The 23,893-nt window shown below is 41.5% G+C and overlaps 1 protein-coding gene across 2 annotated transcripts in view; it reads right to left on the minus strand.

The window, feature by feature from the left end:
• TMEM91 (transmembrane protein 91) overlaps nt 1-23,893 on the minus strand; it is a 213,677-nt gene that overhangs the window by 11,650 nt on the left and 178,134 nt on the right. For both annotated transcript variants that reach the window (XM_069207521.1, XM_069207522.1), the window contains exons 2-3: nt 19,800-20,359; nt 8,855-8,998 (exon numbers count right to left, since the gene is read on the minus strand). In XM_069207521.1, coding sequence (XP_069063622.1) covers nt 8,855-8,998; nt 19,800-20,246 — 591 coding nt within the window. In that variant the 5' untranslated portion in view covers nt 20,247-20,359. The remainder of the gene's footprint in view (nt 1-8,854; nt 8,999-19,799; nt 20,360-23,893) is intronic.

Below are 23,893 nucleotides of genomic sequence, written 5' to 3' on the forward strand. Positions count from 1 at the left end.
TCTTGCTATTACCTGCATAATTTTGGTTTGTGTACATATATCCTGTGTATATAACTTATCCTCATACTGAGGGTACTCACTGAGATACTTTTGGCATATTGTCATAAAAATAAAGTACCTTTATTTTTAGTACTTCTGTGTATTGTGTTGTCTTATGATATTGTGCATATGACACCAGTGGTATCATAGGAGCTTTACATGTCTCCTAGTTCAGCCTAAGCTGCATTGCCATAGCTACCTTCTATCAGCCTAAGCTGATTGAAACACCTCTTCTACACTAATAAGGGATAGCTGGACCTGGCACACGGTGTAAGTACCTCTGGTACCCACTACAAGCCAGGCCAGGCTCCTACAGGTACCCAGTGTAAACCTATTTTATCTTTTAAGCTCTATGTAGTTAAGTTGTAACTGCTCTATGATCCTGTACGATCTAGCTAGCTTTTGTCTCCCAGGCATGTGAGTTAAAATCCTGCCAAAATGCAGCAGAGAGCTGAACTAGGTCAAAGACAATCAACCACATAGTGGAGGGGTAGTTAGCTTCTTAGCCTGGAAGTAGAGCATGACTTTGCTGCCATGTAGTGTTCTTTATAGAGATGTGTCCTTAACTTGTTTTTAAATTGGAGTAGGGTTTGGCTGTCTTCGTGGATGTCAGAATGTCACTGCAGATCCTGGGTGCATAGACGGAGAAGGCCTAAAGCCTTGTTTTTTTCCCTTTTTGCACTTCTTCATCTCTGGGGCAATGGTTGCCTAATAGTTACAGGTGCACCAAGAACCACTGGAGCTGATTGCTTATGTTACTCATGTAGTCAGATGTTGCTGATCCCAATGGCATTGTAAATAATAATGCTGGTGCAGGCTGGATTAGGGGCCAGAGCAGTCTTTATGGTGAGGGTGATGTGATAGATTTGTACAACCTTTGATTTTCCTGCCTGTCATTCCAAGTACAAAAATAGATTTTAATTATGGTTAAAACATAAAGATGCTGTGTACATTTTGGAAAACTGAGTGCCATTTAATAACCAGATTGTTTTAATTATAAGTAATGCATGTAGCTCTTTAGTCAAAGTTATCTTCTTGAGGGCAAAGCTTGTCTGGTACAGTACATAAATGTTGGAATAATACATTCAAAACCTCTGGATTTTTAGCAAATGTACAGTAACATTGTGCTGTGCAATCCACTATTAGGCCCTGCTGCTTAAACATTTTCACATTTGCAGAATCCATCCAAACTCCCGAAAAAAGTATCGGGCTATCTCGCTTCACTCTCTCCATACTATTTAAGGTAGGTGTTTATTCCCCACCACTTCCAAAGTTCACCTTCCGCACCTGCCCTAAAATGGCAATATTGAGGACTCTGATGTGAAAATGTTGAGAATGATCAAATTGGGGAATTTGTGCTTGCAACTCCCCACTATGCTGCATTACTTTTATTAAAGATTTATTTCATTGTTACTTTGAAAGGGTATTGAAAACCTTGCAGCACATTTGTACCTCAGTTGGTTTTGCTCCTTGATTACTGAATATTGGTGTTCCTAACCAGCAAAGGATTGGCAGTCTGGCATGACAATGGGGCTGCATTGATATAACCATGGCAAATAGTAGAGCAAACAGCAATGCAAGATAGGTGTATAAGTATGAATTTTATTGTATGCTAATTGCATTTACATAGCATTTACTACCCCTGACAGTACAGCACACTGCACAGGAAACCAAGGTTAGTCTATAGTATTGATTTTTAGAATTAACACTGTGCCCTCAAAAACAATCTATGCAATTATTCCAGTTTCTTTCTGGTAGATTGAGTTAAAATGAGTTACGTGTACTTTTTATGGGGCGCCCTATCCTACACAAGGCTCTGAAGCATTTCATTTTGAGAAGCACTCTGCTCCGGAAACCAAGATTAGTGATTAATCTAGTAGTATTTGGTTAATGTTGGTTATTGGGGCTAGTCTTTTTTCTCAAGAAATCCATTCCATACATTTACTCCTGTTTCTTTGTGTAACTATAAATTAATTGGAGTTAAATACAAGCATTAGTGGAAGGGGTTATGTGAGTCAATGCAGGTGGTTGGTGGGATTAATATAAGAGCTAGATGAGATTAGGTATTGTACATTAACCACAGCCTGAATTTCCACCAACTGTCAATAAGACTCCACTCCACCTCCCTATTGCTTTCCAACACTCCACACATCCACGGAAGCAGAAGTGGAGGATGTGCCTTCTCCCACATAGCAGCAAAAAAACGAAACAGCATCCCCACGCATCTCTGGACCATCTCCTCTCATCCGGAATTCAATATAGGCCTCACAACCTGGCTATTCGAATGAGATGCTGAGACTTGCAAGCACCTGGATACCCTTGATGGTGATTAGTGACACTTTACAAATCCTGTTTGATTGACTGATTGATTGTTAGGATGCGGGTCTGTGGCTTTCTAAGAAGGAGAGATTGTGATAACTGAAATGATGGGAAATTTGTAGGAATGCAATAATTGAGATTAAGGCAAAAATACACATGCTTTAGACTAGACTATGCTCTGACACAGAAGGCATGCAGAGGATGGAAAGTAAGACGAGAGAGTCATTGGAATAAATAAAAACGAAGATAAGACAATATGAAGAATTAGGTCAAGGGCAATTTTTTACGCATTGTTTTTGGAACACAGGAGAAGCTTTTTAAAACTGCAAGTAATGTGAGGATGCAAAACTGTAGAAAGAGTATAGTGCTATGTTAGGTACTTTTTGATATGCCTTAGAATGACAAGAATAGTCTTTCTGATGCTAGGCTACTATTAGATCACCACTTCAAAAGAACAGATGATCAGCTCAAGGGTTGGAAGTGTAAAATGAAATATTGAGAGCTTTAGAATGCACTAAAAAAATCAGTAACCTCATGATCATAAGAATGTGACAGGGTATCTCCGGTAAATAATGCTGACAAAAAGAAGATTCTACAGATGCTGGAGTGGATGTCTTCTGATGTTCATCCTGAAAGTCTGACTCACAGTATCAATTACAAAACTGAAGAAGGGTCCATTTTGCATGCCCCTGGGCAAGCAAAGAAAAGGATGTGGGTGACAGTGCTTGCATTCATTCGGTTGAAGGGTGGAGACCTAGACACTAAAATGAGGAGACTGGAGACAGGGCTGCTTTTAGAAATTCCACAAGAGCTTTTGTTAGCAAATGGCTGCTGATTAGTCCTCCCCAAACCTTAGCACTGGTACTGGGTTCATGGTGGGGGTGAGAGGTGGGACAGCAGTCTCCTGTGGAAGGTGAGGATCTCTTCAGGTGAGGCTTGTCCTTTTATCGCTCCCTAATTTCTGCTTCACTAAGGCTGAATGACAAACATGGCACAGAAATCTTACACTTCATAGTGCCCGTGCGGTGGGTACTGTCTTTGGAGCCAGGCCCATTGCTACCTTCTGTGAAAAGCATCACTTTGGACAAAGGCTGTGTCTCAAGGGCAGCCCAATCAGATAACTTTAGAGAGAAGCAAACCTAACAGGTTCTACAGCGCGAGACAGTCCTGGAATTCCCCCCTCCCCCTACCCCGTCTGATCATCGAACGTTTTTTGCTATAAAATAACAATGTAATGTTGTCACTCTTAACACAATAGTTGAATTACAGACAATTTAAACAAACTTTGGACGCTGTCGGGTAGTAGGGAAGATGGAATAAGTGAATAATCTGTCCCTCCTTTGAACAATTTGTGACACCCCACACTGACCAGAAAGCAGCTTCCAATTCTAAGCAGTTGCTACTTTTGCTATAAACCTGGAGCAATGGTTTTGCTCCGATTATCCCAACGAGGTGTTATTGTAAAGCCATAACGCATCCATCGGATTCGGTGTTTGTCTATTCACTGCTAAACAGCAGGCCTCAATGACAGGCTATGCCACAACAATGCACAGTACGAAATAGATTTGAGGGCCAAATGACTTACTATAGAAGAAAGACTGTAACTCGAGTCGAAAATGAGCTTTGAAAGACATTATAGCAATGTATCCATAAATTGGCGAGTTTAACTTCTAGAATATGAAGGGTTAATTTATGGGACGTACTCATCCAATGGGAACGTGAAGGATCTGCTTCTTACACGCTTTGTCGTTTAGATATTTTGTAAATCTGTCCCCCCCATGTCTGAGAAAAGTACCTGGCGACAAGCACATGTAACTCATTCATACTGGTTGAAATTCCAGCCGAAGTGACTCTTACTGCATCTAGTTGTTGCAAATGTGGTTCTGAAAACTCTGTGCTTTGTGTCCAGCAGTTAAAGAACAATCTTGCATTTTACTCGTGAAATGCAGACGTTTCACAATAAAAATACAACGTGGTGCTTCATAACAAATATTTTTATTAGCAAAGCACACTGCTTTGAAAGAACAAAAAGAAATGGAGCAGAGGCGCGTTCTGAAGTTGGGAGCGCATGAAATGGGTTTTCAGCTGGGGCAAATGGGTGTTGGGTTCTTCTCCGTACCCCAGCGGGGCGCGCACTCTCCGGCTCAACAGAAGTCAAGACTGGGATATCAACTGGGTTTCTACATGTCAAGAACCAGGACTAAATCCTGGCTGCTGCAAACACAGACATCGCCATAGCAAGAGTGCCATGGGTCCTTGTGGAAAGAAGGAAACATTGCCCCTTACTGCTGGTTGAGCAGCAAAATACTGTAATAATCGGAGTTTAGTGGGCCACTCAAGCTCTGGGCTTGGTGTCAGTGGACCTTCTGCACCACTGATAGCTCGACCCCTGAACATAGGTTGAATGATGCTGGCAAAGCACACATACGAGTAAATGTGTTAGGAAATAGAAATAGTGTCCGATATGAATATAATTAAATTGGTTAATACTTACATACATTATTTACAGTGCTTAGAAACGGTAGACATGGAGCATGATGCGCTATACAGAAGTATGCTTTGTATATGGCAAATCTCTTTGACATTGCACAAAAAAAAGGAAATTCAAGCCCAGATTATTACGAAACATTCACGCAATGCAGAGCAGCAACTAAAGTAGCATTGTTGCGTTGTGTAAAAGGAAAAGAGCAGAACAGTGCCTTACCTACTAAGATGTGGTGCTATTTTTTTCTCTCCCTGCCTGGAGCACTTCAGAGTGTCATGTGGCAATGCACATATACTCGCACCATAGTGCAAGGGTGTGTATGTTTTATAAGGAATATTTTTTGTTATAGAGGGAACCCTTTCATTACAAAAACTATCCTTTAAAATGCTCCTGCTTTTTTATGTGTGCTATAAAACACAAAACGCAAGCAAAGTAGGAAAGACAAAGAAAAATGAAAACATTTCTCTACCTTAGCACTGTCTGCGATGGAATATTGTTTTGGCACACATCTCTGTCTATGAATGTTTGTAGATAGGGTTTTGGCATCAAAACCCATGGATGGGTGCTTGGGAACATCTATGTACTAACCATGGAACTTCCCCTTGAAGAAAAGTAACGCAAAGCAGAGCATTGCGTAACTTTGCGTTACTTTGGGTACTATTCGAGATGGTATATACCAGCATTGCACTTTGCACTGAGTTTGCGTTACAAAATTGACACAAACCTGGTGCAAAGTATTAGTAAATTTGGGCCTCAGTATGGTGTGAATGAATGAGGCAGTGACGTCATCTCACCACCTTTCTCTTCATTAAACGTTGTTTCCAGACTGAACTCTCTCCAATAGTTTATACTTGAAATAAAATAATGAAATAGATATGAGGTAAGTGGCCGGCATAAAACTATTTTCTGATGCCTATATATGATGCCATTTTCTTTATTAACACTTATTCTTGTTAATTAGCCCTTTCCACGTCATTTACTCACCCTTTTTACAGCTTAATTATGGCCGGAGCTCATTTGTCCAGTTCCACTTGCCTTTAAATCCCTTGAGCACATAGAAACTGTTCTGTTGCATATAAATGTATCTCAAATCTAAGCCAACATTGTTGATTGGATCTGCAGTTAATAACTTGTTTTTTTACATGGCTCTCAACACTCTCATGTTTGATTTTTTTAAACGCTGTGAATACCAGGTACAGCTGTTAGCAAATTTAATGGTAAGCAGTTTATTGAACTCAGAAGCTGACAGGTTGCTGGTCTTGCTTGGATCCCAAAGCATGACCTTCAGAGTAGGTAATATATTAGCAGCAAACATGAGCCACTGATCCATTGTAATGGTTTGGCATTTCTGATAGATTGAAAACCCAAATATTATGTTATGTTTTATAAACAGAGACTTGTATGGTGCTGCATTGCCATTATTAAGGCCTGGCAACTCTTTTGGGTTTGGGTACCTTCACAAGGCTCAAGGATTTCATCACAAACCTGAGTCTAGTTTCTGTGTTGAGCAGGATCATCAGTAGTGAGGGTGTGGTATTCGTTTTGTGTAAATGATTGCTGGTGGTATGTTTTAGTGAATGTAGTGTTTAATTTGTGAATGTGGTGGGCATTGACACTCATTTTTATGGATCATGACTTATTTTTCATCAACAGACTTTGATCCAGAGTAAAAGAAAGAAAATCCAAAAAGGGGTAAAAGAACTTTCAGAAGTGTGAAAATGAGAAGTGCGGCTTGTGGTGGAAGAAAGAGGAATGAGATGGAATCAAAGATAGGCAGGATTGGTTTTTCACAACTCTGGCATTTGTCGACTGTGAGCTCCCAAAAAATATTTGGGCCTTTGCACTTAAAAAAAATATATATTTTAATTTAATTGTTGTTGTTTTACAAATAAAACACTGTGTGCGTGTACTCAGAGAACTTTACTAATTCAGGAATGTGCCATCTCAAGGGCAGCCGTATTTCTTGCCTTCCTTAATGTCTGTGTTCGAGATAAGTGGGACTATGGTGTCTTGTTAGGGTCCACAGTATCCCTTTAGGGAAGTCTACCTGCTGGGCTTTGAGTGAGTATCTGTGTAGTGTGTTATGTGTTGTCAATGGAAAGTTTCATTGTTTTCTGTAAAGTGGAACACCGTGTGATCTGGTGGAGGTTCAACAACATGGTGCCAATGAACTGAGATGTATGTATGTTGTTTCCTCTCATACAATTGTTTGGTGGAAGTTATAATTGCTTATTACTGTGGTTCGTACAGAAGTGAGGCTGATGGTAGCCACCGGTATGGAATATCTGAGCTGTTTTTTTATGTGTGTTCGGTGTTTGATGTGGTCTGTGAGCTAGTAGAACTCTTGGGTGTACAGTAACTTCTAGGTACCAATCACATCCTTATGGAATGAGCTGAAAATCACTGTCTTGTGTTCAATAATGCTCCAGAATCATTTGGAGGGAAACTTAACCGGTGAGGTGACTGCTCCTGTCACAACTGTGCTCTTCCTGCTTGTGTTGAAGCAGGCTGTGAAGGAACAACAGACCCTGAAAATAGTTACAGCTGTGCGTTATTCACTATTGTCACAGGTTGAGAACAGTGAATGACCTCAAAATAGGCAGTTCTATAAATTCATGCAGACGCAGAGCAGCAGATTTGCCCATCCTGTCGCAATGAAAGCTTCTTATCAAAACCGAGGTAGCAGTTTGCAAGTGGACACTTTGTTTTGCAAAGTAACTTTTGTTCACCACCAAGGTGTTGTTCAGCTTTGGTGCGGGGACAGTTCAGAAGCAATCGTGCCATAGATCAATGTTTTGATTATTCAGTATAATAGATAGAATTGTAAAAAGTGACTGTTTTACAAAAGTTGCATTTAAAGAGATACTGTCTTTCTAAAATAAACTAATCTGATCCTTTTCTGGAAATTATTGGAGCTAAAAAGGGCTGTTCTTCAGCGACCATCTGCATACTTGCAACGTCTGTATACTGATTATTGGCCATCGCTCCTTTAAAGAAAAGGGGGGTGTTATAAGTTGCATGTTCATTTTTAGTGCATCCTGCACTAATTGAGTGACTTTGACTCACAAAACTAGTTTTTCTAAGTCAACAGCTTTTGAGGGAATCTACTGGTCAGTCCACATCAGTGAACATCTACTTTATGTTCGTTTCTAATTATTTGAAAATCTCACGTTTCTTTCTGTCGTATGTATCACTTTTTAATCTCTATTTCTTCCCAAGTGTAACAATCATCCTTTTACAGGCCTTGGATTCTACTATGTCAGCAAAAAGGATGTAATTTGCTTGTTCCATTATCCACAGAGATGAGCACTTTTTCTTCTATGGGGATAGTCTGCGTAATTAAAAACAGTAATTTTGTGAATTTGCAAAGACTTCATAATGTTTGCTAATAGGCTAAATGGTTAAAATTGGTACTGAAGTCTGTTGCAAAGTCTTCTGTAAAAGTGGGAAGAGTGGAGCGATTTCCCAAATAGTAAATATTTTAACAACAGTAACAATGTGTGCTGCACCTTCTGCTCAAATACTGCCCTAAATGCAGTTCTTAGAAATTCATCATGCATACATGTTTTGTTACTCACACAGATGCTCTGCTGCCAAAATCCCACAAAGGCCCATAAATAATCTTCTGATTGTCGAATTTACATTCAGTTCCATCTCCCTCAATTCTATTAATAGTCCACTTGAGCCTGCATCTATATCTCAGATATGGTTGGGATTGATATGGACGTGAGTGATGTATCCGACTGCTTACTCCAAGGTGAATGATGATGCTTCTATTTCAAGTAAGCCTTGCTTCCTCAGCAACTGCTTTTCCTGAGGGAGTTTTAACACAACACGAAAGTAGATCAATTCTTTGTCGGCAACTTCTTAACAGGCTGTTTCCACCCCTTGCACTGAGCCTGGCCTAGGTGCCGCTTGTAGGAATACAGAAGTATAATACGGCAGGACTCTCTCCCAGTCTTCCTCACCCCTGTGATTGCCTCGATTATTTTTTATTTCGGTGTCACTTACCTTCTGGGACAGGTAAAATGCAGCAATTCCTAAGGGCCAGAAGCAGCAGAGCATGGAGAAGACAGACAATCCCAGGTAATCCTGAGGAATTATCATAGAAAAATTGCTCTCGCTGTCGGTGTCACTCTCGCTCGATGAGTCGTTCTGGAATGCGGCGGCGTGAGGAACCATGGAAAAGAATGGAAAAAGGCACGTGTTAATGTATCATAAAAATGCTCTTTCATTTCACAATCGATATACTCTTTTTATATAGAAAATACTTCGGTTTTCAAACTGAGAATGGCTGATTGATCTGTTCTCTGCACGAAGCATGTTCATTTGTGATTATAAATATCGAAACATATTTTTAAAGGCGGCCTGTTCTCTGTCTTGTTTTACAAATCCATATTTTACAATAACTACTTACATACTATTCTATGGGCTCTCCCACAGGTAAACATCTAACATTTACAACTCCGTTTACTGCCTGCATTTCTCCTGTCCAGGTCATTTAACGAATGTTGTAGAAGTGATAGTGATGTGTCCATTTAAAATAACAAACTAAAAGTCAGTAGTACAAGGGGAAATCAGCAAAATACGCATCGTTATTCGCCACTACCATACCACATTTCAATTTTCAATGCCCTGTTATGATGATTTACTGGACATAAAGGGGTCATCTGGTGAATAATGTCACTAAAGATCTCTAAATCCCAGCTGACATCATTCACGTAATGAACACATACTGTTGGTGACTGCTGGCGATCCTCAAGTGGGCAAACAGAATTGATTTTTTTCTTTGCATTGTATGGCTCCTTCAAGAGAAATACCCTGTCTCATTGGGAAAATGAGGATCCCAAATACATTACTTAGGAGGGGCCCATACGCCTCCTCGTAGTACAAAAGCTCAGAGCAGCAAGAAGTATTTTATTCTCAATATACTTCAGATGTTCACAACAGGACTAACTCTCACTCTCTGATAATTCCCTTGAGTGAATTTTAGTAATCTCTATCACCCAGGCTTGATTTGGAATTCTTCTTTAGATGTGTGATTGTCTCACCTATAAAATAATATGCACCAACTGATTAGGTCTTTGTGAGGGGGAAATAGGATTTCTTGTAGCTGATAGCGTCTAAATGTGTGAGGCAAGTCCAATTACCGGAGAACCTTAGAATATTCAATCATGCTGATTTGTCTCTGATAGTACCAGTTCTTGCAGTGCAGTACCCAAGGAAATGTCTTAATAGGTTGTTCAATATTGCTTTGAGTGATAGACTAGCGTTTTTCTCTGGAAAAATAATTTTGAGCTGGTTGTCTTCTGAAACCTTCACCAGCATCTACAGCGTGTGCATAGGCAAAATTAGGGGCATATTTAGGAGCCCATAGCGCTACTGGAGCGTCACTTTACTTGATGCTCTAGTGGCATCAACATCTGCTCCATATTTACAAGGAGGTGTAATGCCACTTTTTTGTGGCATTATGCCTCCTTGTAAATATGGGACCCTGCTACACAGTTTTCTGCATCAGAGGGGCGTGCAATGGGTGTTGCTGTGGGCATGCCACAGCAACACCCAAGCAACACCCATTGCATTTTGACGCTGCCTCCTATTTTCGAGATTTCGTAAAACCTGAGGCATCACCAAAATGTAATGCCATCCCAGGGGTGGCGTTAGCACCGGTGCAACGAGGAGGAATACTTTTATTCCTCCATGTTTTCTGCTTTTCCTATGCGTGCTGCATTCTGTAGCATGCATAGAAAGAGCAAAATGCCAGAAATGATTGTTTATGTGCAGGAAGGTGTCCATTCCTGCACATAAACAATAATTTGAAAATGACTCTTTGGCACTTGTGTGTGTGCTGCATTCTGCAGCACACACAGAAGTGCCAAATCACCATTAGTGATTGTTTATGTGCAGAAAAGACACCGTCCCACACATAAACAATCACACCCCTCAACGCAGACATCCTTGCACGATGGTGCAGGTATGCCTGCATTGGCAGCTAAATTTAGCGCCAGTGCAGTGGGAAACACAGGGGTGCGCCGTATTCAATTAAAGTGAATATGACGGACTGCAGTGCTCCTAATTTTTGCGCAGCATCGCGCTCCATCATTTTCCTATAAATATGGGCCTAAGTGTTTATACCCACAGTATGTATACACATATATTCTCTTAGAAGTAGTTTGCATAACAATTTCAAGGTAAGGAAGGTGTAAGCAATGGAGGGAGGTGGTTCTATTGCTTTGACTGGTCTAATATTCGAAACAGAGGAAAGGGTGTGACATTCTGGCAACCAGTGTGCCATTGTGTGGTAACAGGTACACCATTGCTAGCAACAGAGGTGGTCTTGTGGGTATCAGGTGTGGCACTGTGGATATCAAGTATTGCATTGTGGGTAGCAGGTGTGTCACTATACGGGGTATTATGGTAGGTACCAGTTGTCAAGGGTAGCAGGCAGGGCATTCTCAGAAGAAGGTACAGACTGTGGGTGGATTGTGCAGCATTGTAGATTGCAGGGGTAGCCTTGTGGGTAGTATACAAATCATTGCTAAAGGAAGTAACGGCTTGTGGGTACCATTTGTGACATTGTTGGTGGCTGGTGTATAGTTGTGGGTAACAGGTGTCCACCTTGTGTGGTGAATTTGGCTTATGGGTAGATGGTGTTTCATCGTGGATAGGGGTTTTATTTTGGGCGGAAGGCAGGTTATTTTATTCAGCACCACAGAGGTAGCATCATATGTAGCAGCCCTATCACCAATGGTTCTATTTGTGCTTTTATGTTTTTTGTAGTTTTTATACAGCATGAAGTCAGGCAGAGGGCATTGAAACGCTTTACATGAGAACCAGTTACATTACAGAAGATGAGCTTCATTTTGTTTTAGGCACGGGCAGATTAAGTGATTTGCTCAAAATAACAGGATGTTGAGCCAGCACCAGGACTCAATCCTGTTTCACCATTTCCAAAGTCGGCAGTAGAAACATACGTAGGAGGTGCTGTTTTCTGGTTAGCAAACGTGTATTGCTTGCATAATAGTTGCATTGTGGTGGCTGGCTTACATTCTGAGCTGTGACATTGTGGCCAGTAAATGGTAATATGGTTACCAAATCACATCTTGGGTCTAGTCTTCCATTTAGAATCTTGAGTCTTAGTCTAGCGTAGTACACGAGGTCTGGATCCATGTCAGATCTTTGAAATAACCTCTGATTATTTCATTGATGTTCATCTCAATCCATTGTATGATCATACGTCACTGGTGACTAATCTGTGAGTCTCTGGCCTGGCATTGTGGGACCATCAATGGGCATTTCTGATCCAACTTGCTCTGCGTAAATTAAACAGGTCTTCAAGTCCCAGAACACATTTTGTTATTAAATGAGTTGCCGCTCCATGTCACCGGTGTCACCTTAGAAGCCTCCTGAGATGGTTAGGCACTGTGTGGGCAGTGGTTGCGAGTGGTGTGAGTGAGTACTCGTTTTTGGGAACAGCACTTGCTTTTTACCATCAGACTTTAAACAAAATAGACAAAGCAAGAAAGGGGCGTAATAAGGAGGATTAGATGGATAGGAAAACAGTGACAAAGGGAGAAAGAAGAGATTAAAGAAAGCCTGCAAGACTGGGATACGGAGAGGAAATGTAGGGTGGTGGAACAAAACTGGCATGAGGTGAAGAAAGAACTATGCAGTCCTGGTCTCAGGGTCAGGCTGGGCTATAGGGTGATCAGGCCGTGCCCGATGGACTGGTCTCAGAGATCAGGTTGTGGACCAGTATTTTTTAGCATTTTGTTTTATTTTCCTGCCAGGTGGGCTGTTATGTACTGTTGAATTCTTTGATATTAAAACAAACGTTGCTTGCAGCAGACACAAATGCACGTAGTCTCTCATTACGTGCACAACATACATACAGCGTGTCTTTACAAGCTCAAAGCTGGACTGATCAGCAGAGGTGGGCCACGTTTTTAGCTATATGGCAGGCGCAGCCCGTCCTTTAGGGCGGAGGGGCCAACCCCACCTCCCCACCCCCCCACCCTCCCACCTTTTGCCCCTCATGAAGAGTGCTGGTCAGGCTGAACAAAGGTCAGCCTGACAGACACTCTTCATGTCCAGGTCAGGCAGCCAGAAGCAGACATGTGCGATTTGTGGCAGACTCTTGGCTGCCAGAGCTGAACTTTGCTGGGTTGAAGAGGTCATAGCTCCTGTGGGCGTGACCTCCTCGGCTCAGCAAAGGTGCTGTGAGGCCCCCCCCCCCCCGGGTGACGAGGGAAGCGTCACCTATTGACTTCGACCTGGCCGCTTCAGGTTTAACTCTTGAAGCGCCCAGGGCGAGTGACAATCAGTGACACCTCGTCACAGAGTGAGGTGGGATCAGCAGTCTCACTGAGCTCATTCCACTCTGTGACGAAGTTGGGAAGGCTGCCTTCCCTCAGGGAAGGCAGCAGTCCCAACCCTCCTGGGATCTCCGAGGCTGAAGGTAAGTGTGTGTGTGTGTGATCTTTTAAAATTAATGTTTGGTGCATGCGTGTATGTTCGAATGTTGATGAGTGTTGTTAATGGATGTGCGTGCATGTGTGTGTGAAAGAATGAGTGTGAGTGTGTTTCCCGCCTGCCCTCTCCTAGAACTGCCGGCCGCCACTGCTATATGGTTCGGTAACGGGGGCCACTTTTATTTCAGTGCACTGACTTATTTTATGTTCCATTCCAACTAGGCACCTCTGGTGCTTGACAGTACTGTTGATATGCTCCTAATAGAAACTTTGTGCTAATGCATTTATAATTTCATAAATCAGGCACTGATATGGTGTCTCTGCCCACCTGTGGGATTCAGGTGTGTCTCCCTGCTGAGTTGTTGTTATGGCTTTTGCCTATTCCACACTTCAGTTCAATTACTTTCCTTCCTGTGCAGCTTCCCAGGAGACTGCATATGCCGGGCTCGTTTTCTCCAGCATCACAACCGTTTTTCTATTCTGCACATGCTGCAATAGCAGCAGATGCAGAGCACTTTAGTGGGATATTGAAGATGCTGAAATGGTTGCTGATTGCAGATACGTGTTTCCCTCGGATTTTTGAGAAATTGATAGAAGAAATCATGTTTCACCTATTTTTCTACAATATTTATTTATCTTTCCTTAGTTCCTAGAGTTCTCTAGCCAACCACTGTAGCCTCACACACAATCAGGGCTGGCAGAGCATTTTTCCCGTTATTGTGGGTTCAAGATACGGGCCCTAACTCACGAAGCCATTTTAGTATGTATGTCAAACCTATATTTATAAAGAGCTCAACATAAAAGTACAAAGTTTTCACAAAAAGGTGACCTTCCACTTGCAAACTGTTTTATCCACGGGCAATAATATCTCATGATGTTGTAATACTGCATGTGAGTAAATCCCATTCAGGTCATGGGGAATGGGTATTTTATGGCTGGGTTTCCTTTGAGAGTTTGTGTAGTCCCATAAACCCTGGAGTTTATGGGTATTCTCAGACTTTTTTTTTCTTACGTGGACTCGTACGGAGTAGTGTTTGCAGAAGTGAGAAGGAGAAACTAAAGAGAGAAGATGTGTTGGCTGCTGGAGGAGGTTGAGTCAGATATTCACTCCTTCCTATGGTAGGAGTAAATCACTTTCCAGAGGGGAGGTGAGAGAACACCCAACACGTTGTTGGGCAGGTAGGTAAAGGTGTTTCAACACAGAATAAATCCATTTAGCATGTGGAGCAAACATGATATTGCACAACTGCTTTTCTCAATATACATTTAGGCACCGTGTACAACTGTGCATATGGGAAATGCCTCTGCGTAGTTAGAATTCCAAATTCAGCATTTGTTTCTGGGAATATGCCTTTGAAACTGCAGCAGCAGGTTTCCACACGCAATCTTGGAAACCACTGTAAATTGTCAAAACGAGTCAATGTACACCGCTGCGAGGTCCTAACCACCAGAATCGAGTTATTCATTTGCTTTAGAATTAGGTCCATAATATTTACAGAAAACTATCACTCTGTGCTGACTACATTTCAAACTTCCTTCTCACAGTCGACTGTACAATGAACATGATGTGATATCGCAGTAGACACTGAAACATAACCTCAGTCTATACCATACTTTGACTTTCCACGGGGTGTCGCCGCTGAGATCTTGCCCCCTCGAGGACATCAGTAAGTACCACTAGGTGTCACAGTTGCACCAGGGTATGCATGCTCTCATCAGGATATTAGCCAATGCAATATTCTGCTTGGCCAGCAGGTGTGTCATAGCCACAAAAGTGATGCGCAACTTCCATCAAATATATAGTTTGCAAGGATTGGATGATACACTGTAAAGAATAGTAGATATTGTTGCATAACTGATGATAAAACTGTAATACTTATTTCATAAATTCGAGTGAAGCTCCTAGAAAATCGTGTTTGATATAATCTCAGATTGTGCTGCTCCCTGCTGCATAATTCTAGTGGCCGTGCCTATAATATCAAACAAGCAATGCTTGATCTCCGAAGACCAGGGTTTTTGGGGGGTCCTGGTTCCTCCCACATACATGTCTGAAAGGAGCGCATAGTTACTATTTGGAAGAAGCACTTTTAGTTTCACTAAGGACCGCATTGTTGTTACAAAATCAGTTGTTAGGACGAGCAAGCACGACATACTGAACAGTTTGTGTGCTGATTAAAGAGTGCGTTCACATCGTTGTGAATATCTGGGGGAGCATTGTACACTGTTCATTTTATTGGCAAATAATGTTTGTCTTGATTGCTTTGTTCATTACTGTGAATTAAATTGTCATGTTTAAATAGCAAACTCTATCAAAGTCTACAAGAGCAGCCAATCACAAGATGATTCATTTTTACAAAACAAAGCACTTCTGGGTTCTCAGTATTTGTATAAATAGTGTGATTTTTTTAACGTAGCCTAACTTACTCAGCTGCTCGGGGACCAGGTTCGAGTTCAGTCGTCGGCTCAACATCCCGAGGCTGAGCAAATCACTTAATCTCCCTGTTTCTACAATTCCAAAAAAAGTGAATCTGATATTTTGTAATGCTGTCTGGTGTTCATGTAATGCTCCTGGGGCAAGTTCCCGCTATATAACAAAATGCAAAAAATAAAAAATGAGTCTGGTGTCCTGTGCAGACTAGGGTTCTATGTGGGGTGATTATGTTCGGTTCCAATTCGGTTCGGTTCTGTGCGGTTCAGTTCGGCCCTGCCAATTCGTCCGCTCTCACAAGTGCTGCCTTGGGTGAGGCATCCACAAGGGACGATTGCTCTGCGGTATGGTCTTCGCTGACCATTAACTTAGAAACATTTATTGTTAGTTGCAAATGTGCAAGAGCAATTCTCATGCAAAGAGTCCAAACATCCCATTAGTAATCAATGCAGAAGATGTGGCTTCTGTTCTGCCTGGAAGCACCTAGAGGTGATCTAGGTTATAGCACTGCATTATTCAAATTTCCTTCAGCTGTGTCTGAACCCCACAACTACCCTAACGTCTACATTTCTTTCGAACAACCTTGAATTTCTCTTTCATCCTCCCCACTGCTTTCACTTGGTGCACCTCGACAAAGTGTGGTCGTCTTTAAAACACTTTGGGGCATATTTACATGAAACTGGCTCAGTGCGGCGCTGCTCCAAAATTGCCAGCACTGTGCTGCCTCAGTTCTGAAATGCAGGGATGTGCCATATTAAGAAAAATAGGGCGCACCCCTGTTTTTTCCCTTAGCGCTGGCGCTAAATTGAGCTACCAATGCAGGCCTCCTTGAACCAAAGAGCAAAAGTGTCTGCGTCGAAGGAAATGATTGTTTATGTGCAGGAAGGTGTTCCTTCCTGCACATAAACAATCTACAATGGCGATTTGGCACTTCTATGTGTGCTGCAAAATGCAGCACACATAGAAGTAGCAAATCGTCATTATTGAATGATTGTTTATGTGCATTAAGGTGCAAGTTCCTGCACATAAACATCCATTAACGTTCTTTGGCTATTTCTATGTGCGCACAGAATGCAGCACACATAGAAAAAGTTAAAACTAAGAAAAATAAAAAGTATTTTTCCTTGTTGCTCCATGCTAATGCCACCACTGGAGTGGTGTTAGTTTTTGGTGCTGCCTCCGATTTACAAGTCCTTGTAAATCTGAGGTAGCGTCAAAAGCAATGGTGATTGCAGTGGAATGCCCACAGCAAAACCCTTTGCATGCCTCTCTGCTGCAGAAAACTGTGTCGGAGCGGCCCATATTTACAAGGTGGCATTAAGCCACAAAAAAAATTGGCACAGTGCCACTGGAGCGTCGCTATAAGTGACGCTCCAGTAGCACTAGGGGCATGGAAATATACCCTGAAATATCCTATTTTTATAAAGTGAAATACAGAACTTCAGCTGTCCAGGAAAAAAAAAGTCCCAGCACTAAGTAGTCCAGAGTTGAAGGCTTTCTCTTAGAATTCAGAACTCCTTTAATGAAGTTTATATAGGTTCATCTTAAATAAATTTCAATAAGACTCATCCGATATTTTTCATCAATAGATCCAAAAATTCACTAGGTGTTATGTCAAACATCCATTATGTGCATTAGTAGCCAACACATGTTTTGTAGCAGAGTGCAGCTTAATGGGCCAATTATTGATTATTTTCCATTCAAGCATTTGCAAATCAAGACTTTCAATCGGATAACATCCAGAAGCAATACCATTGAGAAAATGGTGAGTACAGTGGGGGCAAAGCTCACCATTATTTAGGGTTGCTAACTACTTATCCATCAAACTCCATAAAAGCTAGTGATAAGCCCAAAAGGTTGGGCCTCCTCCTTATGAATACCAAGTAATAAGGAAAATGGAGCAGGGTGTTGCTGTATCTTATAAACCGAATAAAGTGGTGATGCAGACTTTGGCACTTGATTTCTTCCATTTGGTTATACATTGTTAATTCTATTTTTCACTACAGATTAGCATCACACTTAAACATTGCACCACTTCGAAATTAAAGTATGCTCCCTCGAAACGAATTAAGTGCAGTTTCACTGTGCAATGTAAAACGTAGATTTATTTCCATACATAGTCAGACAACAAAAATCTAATACTGATCAACACACCTTAAATTAAACGCATTTCCAAATGTGACACTGAACAAATATAATAGGTGTTAACCCTCTACCTTTAACTAGATACCCCAAACCATCAAACCAGTAACCTAAATCCAACACCCAAAACCTATCACAGTACAACCCAAACAATTAATAACATTATCCTTAACCCTTTACCCTATGCTGTTAACCCTGCACTCCAAACTATTTCCTTCCCCTCATTATACTTATCATATTTGTTATCAAACCTTGCACTGCAAGTCCTTAACATTATACCCTTAGCTACAAACCCTAATCCCATACCCATAATCCTATACTCCTAACCCTTAAACCCCTAAATGCTATAGCTCATACTGTTAACCCTATTCCCTAACCCCTTATTCCTACTTGCAACTCTATACCACGAACTCTTGCTATTATACCATTAACCGGGTACTCCAATAGTCAATTCTTAACCCCTAGCCCCTAACCCCTATACATTAAACCCTTAACCCTAGACATTAAACCCTACACCCATAAACCCATACACCCCAACCACAACCCAAATGCCCTTAATTGATTGATTTACACTTTGCGCACACAAACCGTGGGAAGTATACCTCAGGTAAAGCATTTATTGTGATGCCTAAGTGAGAAGTGCTATGCTCAGAAGGGTTTATTTTGAAGTTTAGTGGCAGTGCATCCAACTTCCAAGCTGGTTTGACATATGTCGCAGCTGTTTCACCTTTTCCATTTGAGTTCCTCTGCTTTGAATCTATCTGGTGGCCACTAATCACTTGGGATTACCAGATGGCCAACTCCCCAACTGAGCCCCAAAATAAACATGGAGACTAAACGAGTCCTACGTGTATTCAGCGAGCAGTAGTGACTCCCGATCAACTTTCATGTAGATATTGATCCGTTTCTCTGTACCTCTTTACCAAATTTGAACCCAAGTATGAGTGCAAATTTGCGCTCATCATTCCGAAATGAAACCCATGCAAGTGTTTGTAATTCCAACTCTGTTCTCTCACCTCTAGTGTTTATTGAAAATGCAATACTGAGGCCCTGATTATAAATCTGTCATGTTTACTGATATAGTAATTTCACTGCTGGAATTATCAATACTAGGTTACGAGTAATTATGTGATACAGAAATGGATGCCATTTTATGTTAGGCCCTGAGAAATGGGGAATAACTGGGAAATCAGTGTTACCGCCTTGGTTTCTGAATACCAATCACTTGAATTGGTTCTTAGTGATCTGATTTATGAATCTGAAGGTGGGGATTACTTGATGCCAAAAAGACATTGCAATCTTCTTGGTTGGGGGAGCTTTTGAAAAATTGAAAAGGGCCTTAATTTTGTTGGCTCTGGTTTCCCACCTTGGCCACCAAAAGAAGATAACTATTGGACCCTTCAGCCAGCAAGTTTTACAATTTTCGGACATCCAGGTATCCTTGTGTAGCACCTCCTGCTGTGAAAACAGTCTATTAGCTTGCAGCCTTCTGGGAAAATACAAAATGATGAAATAGCCTGTAAACCCCAGAGGTAGTAGACAGACTGCAGCCATGAATAATTAGAAGAGGAGTCTTTCCGCAAAGTCTCGGGTAGTTTTTGGTTTGTAACACCTTTCTGCTCAACCACAAAGATAGTTGACAGACTGCTGGCCAAAACATTTGGTACTTAGTCACTATATACCCCCGATGGTAGTTTTTATTCTGTTTAAAGCACAGTCAGGGCAGCAGGGTTTTGAAATAAAATAATTTACATAATCTGTAACTACGATGTTGACAGAACTCACAGTCATTTAACTCTAAGTTGAGAAGCCACTTACCAGCTGTGATAGTATCCTCGTTTTCTTCTTCGAAAGAATCTCGGTTCAATCTTACCTCCCCCACAACGTGAACCAATTCCCACCTCAGATCACCTACCTCTAATTCCGGGAGGTCCGTGTCACCCACGTCGTAGGAGACTGTGTGAATATCCTTATCTTCCAACAACTTTTTAGAGAGGTCCTCATTTCCCACGAGCCCGCTTTCTGTGTCCACAAAAGTAGTTTCAATATAGTCTTTCTTCTTCCAGTTCTGGGGCTCCCCAGATTTCCAAAGTGCTAAATCGGGGTAGAGCCCCGGTTCAGGGGTGCAGTAGGGTTCCACTGTCCTCTGCAAGGTACCCGCATCCAGCAGTTGCTGGGTCAGTTTGCCGCTGAGCTCAGCGCTGGGGTAGGCCGTGTGTGGGAAGTATTTCCAGACATGCCCTGACAAAAAGCCTGCCTTGTCTGAGAAGGAGTCACTCTCCTGGATCAACAGGGCCTTCGAGCCAGTGGAGTTGCTTTTCTTGTCCAGCAGAGGGTGCTGAAGTTCATGGATGCTTTCCATTACGGGAACAGCACAGTACAAGATGTGTAGCAAATGCCTTACGGAGAACCAACTGGAATACCTTCTTGCAAAGAGACGTCCTCTGCTCTAACATTGAGAACCACACGCCTCATCTGTGGATTGAAATAAGAACAAACATTAATACTGTGTGGAATCGTGTTTTACCATATTTACAACAAAAGGGCACATTGGTGCTTCATCTTTCTGTTGCCACAAGACTTGGCTTTCATGCTATCACTATATTGTTCATTATTGCACTAACCAGTTTGAGGTATAAACACAGTGACCCGAAGAGCAAACCAGCAGCCCCATCTACACTGCCGATGTCTCTGTCTTCTGGAACAATATAAACGCAACTTGGTCTCCATGCCTAATTTTGTTCTTACACTTTCATCCTTCTTTTTATTTTCCCTTTTCATATTTTAATGCAAATTCTCTCACCCTCACTCTTGCTGGATCACTGCTACAAACATTTACCCCCTTTCTTTGTAGAAAATCCTTTTACTACACTTCAACCTGAAACCAAATATCCTTGAAACACTTCTCTGCTGGAAAATGCTTGTTTCATGCTGTCTCTGCACTCTTCCCACTCAGACCTCTCCTTTAGACTAGATTGATCATCTCCTTATATTGATCTACTGGTTTCTGGAACAGAAATGACGCTATATACCTAGTCCTACTTTGGTTTTTCTACATTATTCTTTAATAATTTTGGAAAAGTGACCTTTAGCATTGGATAAATGCACCTGAGAAGGCTTTACTGACAATGTATTCAATAATAACACCATTTTCTTCATGAAGATAGCAAAATGTTTACCTCTAGCCCTATCTCTTTCCTGATTCTTGTCACTGATTTATTGCAGTGTTTGAAAACTGAGGTGTTTGGATAAGATAGCCCAATGAAATGGCCTATAATATTTTTTCGTAACCAGCATCTTGCTTACGATCTCATTGTCTGGATTTGCATATTTCGTGTAATTTTGCTGGCTGGAGACTGGTACAAGACAAAAATGTTTTGCAGGAAATGTGAAGCTGGTGTTTACCGTGATAAAGTATGTGTTTGAACCAGTTTCCCATTGATATTGCATATAATTGTTGTATGTTATGCATGTCCTCGCCTATATTTTTTATAAAATACACATTGTTTACTCAGAAAGTATGCAAACTACACAAGGAAAGCATTTTGCAATTTTGCCGAACCATGTCCTGTGTGCTGGCTCCTAGCCCCTCGCACAAATTTCTTCCAGACACCCCTACTTGGAAATGCAGGATCTCAAACTCTACTGAATTACCTCTTAGATTTCACCTTTCTAATCACTCTTTAAGTTGACCTCTCTATGACCCACTCTGAAGCTACTTAGTTTGCGTAAGGACCTGTGCAGAACCGGTTAGAACCTCTTGTTGAAATGTAAGTAGCCTGGCCCCGTGATTATTCCTTGATCCAAGATCTCAGTTGTCTTATCAAGAAATCTGCCAGTTTTCACTGACACAAGCTTCACCCTTTTGAAAGCTACCTGCCACCAAGCCTCGATCCTTCTGCTTTAGAGTACAACATCCCCCCAATATTTCTTGCATGCGCATTTCCTTTAAATTTCTACTACCGATGTGGGGCTTACATGTCTTTAGCTGTAAGCCTCTTCATCATTGGCATGTTGGTGAACAGTGACCATGCATGCTCTTGTTCAGTCCTCCTGGAGCAGTTGAAGAAAACTGCTTGTTGCTCTGTCAAACCACTCCTGCACTCACTGAGGAGTGCAGGTACCTGGGGGAAATACCCTTCTCATCAATCGTAGGTTTTACTTATCCTAGCTTGACCACATAAATGGGTTTTAAGTTTCCCTCCGGTTTCTACAGCAAATGTAGCTAAAAACAATGTTTTCAGTACTGAATACTTAAAAATCTTTATGCTAATTCCAGTTTCTCATTCTCTGCACTAAGTGTCACTGGTGAGCTGGTATTTGTTGCTCCTACCAGGACCTTATTAAAGTCATACTCTGTTTGACTAATATTTGGTATTGATTATGGTTAGTTTACGAAAATGCATATAAAGCACTGATATGGCATTGAGTAAATTGAATGGACCATGCACTATCATGCATATTGTCAATCCCACTGAAATAGCAGGTGGTCCTCAGGGTACCAAGGGAAAGAGACTTGCATAGGGATGACAGAAGAGTAAATTGTGATATCCATGTGTACACAACTAAGCACCAAGACCACTGGTCAGCTGTAGGACTAACTGAAGGGGGGTGGGGGACTAAGGAAACAATTTATCTCTAGGAAAGGATGGTTGTGTGTTATATTTCGACCACTAATCTACCACTGGGAGCCAGTGGAAGGCAGGCATAGCAGAGAAATAGTACCTTATTATTTATTTTTATGTAGTGCATCACTACCAAAGTGATCTTCAAAGAGAACAAAAAATAGATAATACAATCTCCCTACATTTCAAATACAATCGGATAAGGTGAGAGAATAGAAAAAGGTTGCAGAATCGTCAGTACATTTGTGGAGCGATCAGTTGATGACTAAACTTGTAGAGTTTTGAAGGGGTGATATATGTGAATGTGAGATGAAAGAGTGAGTGGGACAGAGGAGGAAGAGAAGAATGAGAAAAAGCAGAAGTAAATCCTCTCCAGGACTAGACAGAGAAAAGGTGAATACATGCTGAGGTAATGATTGAAAAACTGAGGACCTGATTTAGTGTTTGGCAGATGCCCAGCCAAGGGCGCTGAAGGACATTAGCCCCATCACTCTGGCAGACTACTGGTCATCGTGTTTACAGAGGTCCATCAGCCCTGTGGAGAACTCTGTTCCTGAATAGCTGGTGAGCAGCTGCCATATTTTAAGCAGCTTCTCAGCAAACATTTCCTTTCTAAAAACAAATTTCCTCTAAAACAGGTCCTCAGTTTTCAGTGTTTTTCCAAAATAGTTTTGTAACATTTTCAAAATATTTCAGACCCTTGAAGAGACCGCAATACACTTTCTTGGTGATCAAGTCAGTCGTGCATTGCCATGCCTGGCTGTCAGAGGGCTTGTTTATAGTGTAGCCTATGAGCAGTGTGTTTGGTGTTGTATGAGGTTCGGAGGCCTGATATAATTGTGTCAAAGCTGGCATTTTGCAAGGCTTATGCTTGAAAGTGAATGTGAAAGTGAGTAACTGATGAGATTGCAGCTTCTGGATGCTTCTGACACTTTTGTAAACTGCATGAGATGCATCCTGCTTTAGGAAACACCTGTAAGACCAGCACGTTGCTGAATTCTAAATGATTGTTAGGGACCTTTATCACTGTAGGAAAGGTGTTCCACAGGATAAATGGCATTTCATCAAAATAACTCTTGCCAATGCAGGTTTGACAAAAGGTAGGGTGGCACTCTACTTGCATTTTAGACATTCATCATTGAGATTCAACTTGGGCAACTTTATCTGTGTCCCCGCTTTTGCTTATCCCTCATTCAGGCAGGCATCTTATTTAGATTACTACCAGGTTCTTCTCTTCATTGGCAGCTCTTGCTGTGATAGTGTCATCTATTCCAGGCATGTATTTTGCAATTAGGCAAGTGAGCAGGTGGAAAACCCTATGTGTTATGTAGATTTGTAGAAGGCCTATCAAGTCAAAGAAGTCTTTATTCGATATTTCATCATA

The sequence above is a fragment of the Pleurodeles waltl genome, chromosome 9, assembly GCF_031143425.1.
Source record: "Pleurodeles waltl isolate 20211129_DDA chromosome 9, aPleWal1.hap1.20221129, whole genome shotgun sequence".
NCBI lineage: Eukaryota > Metazoa > Chordata > Amphibia > Caudata > Salamandridae > Pleurodeles > Pleurodeles waltl.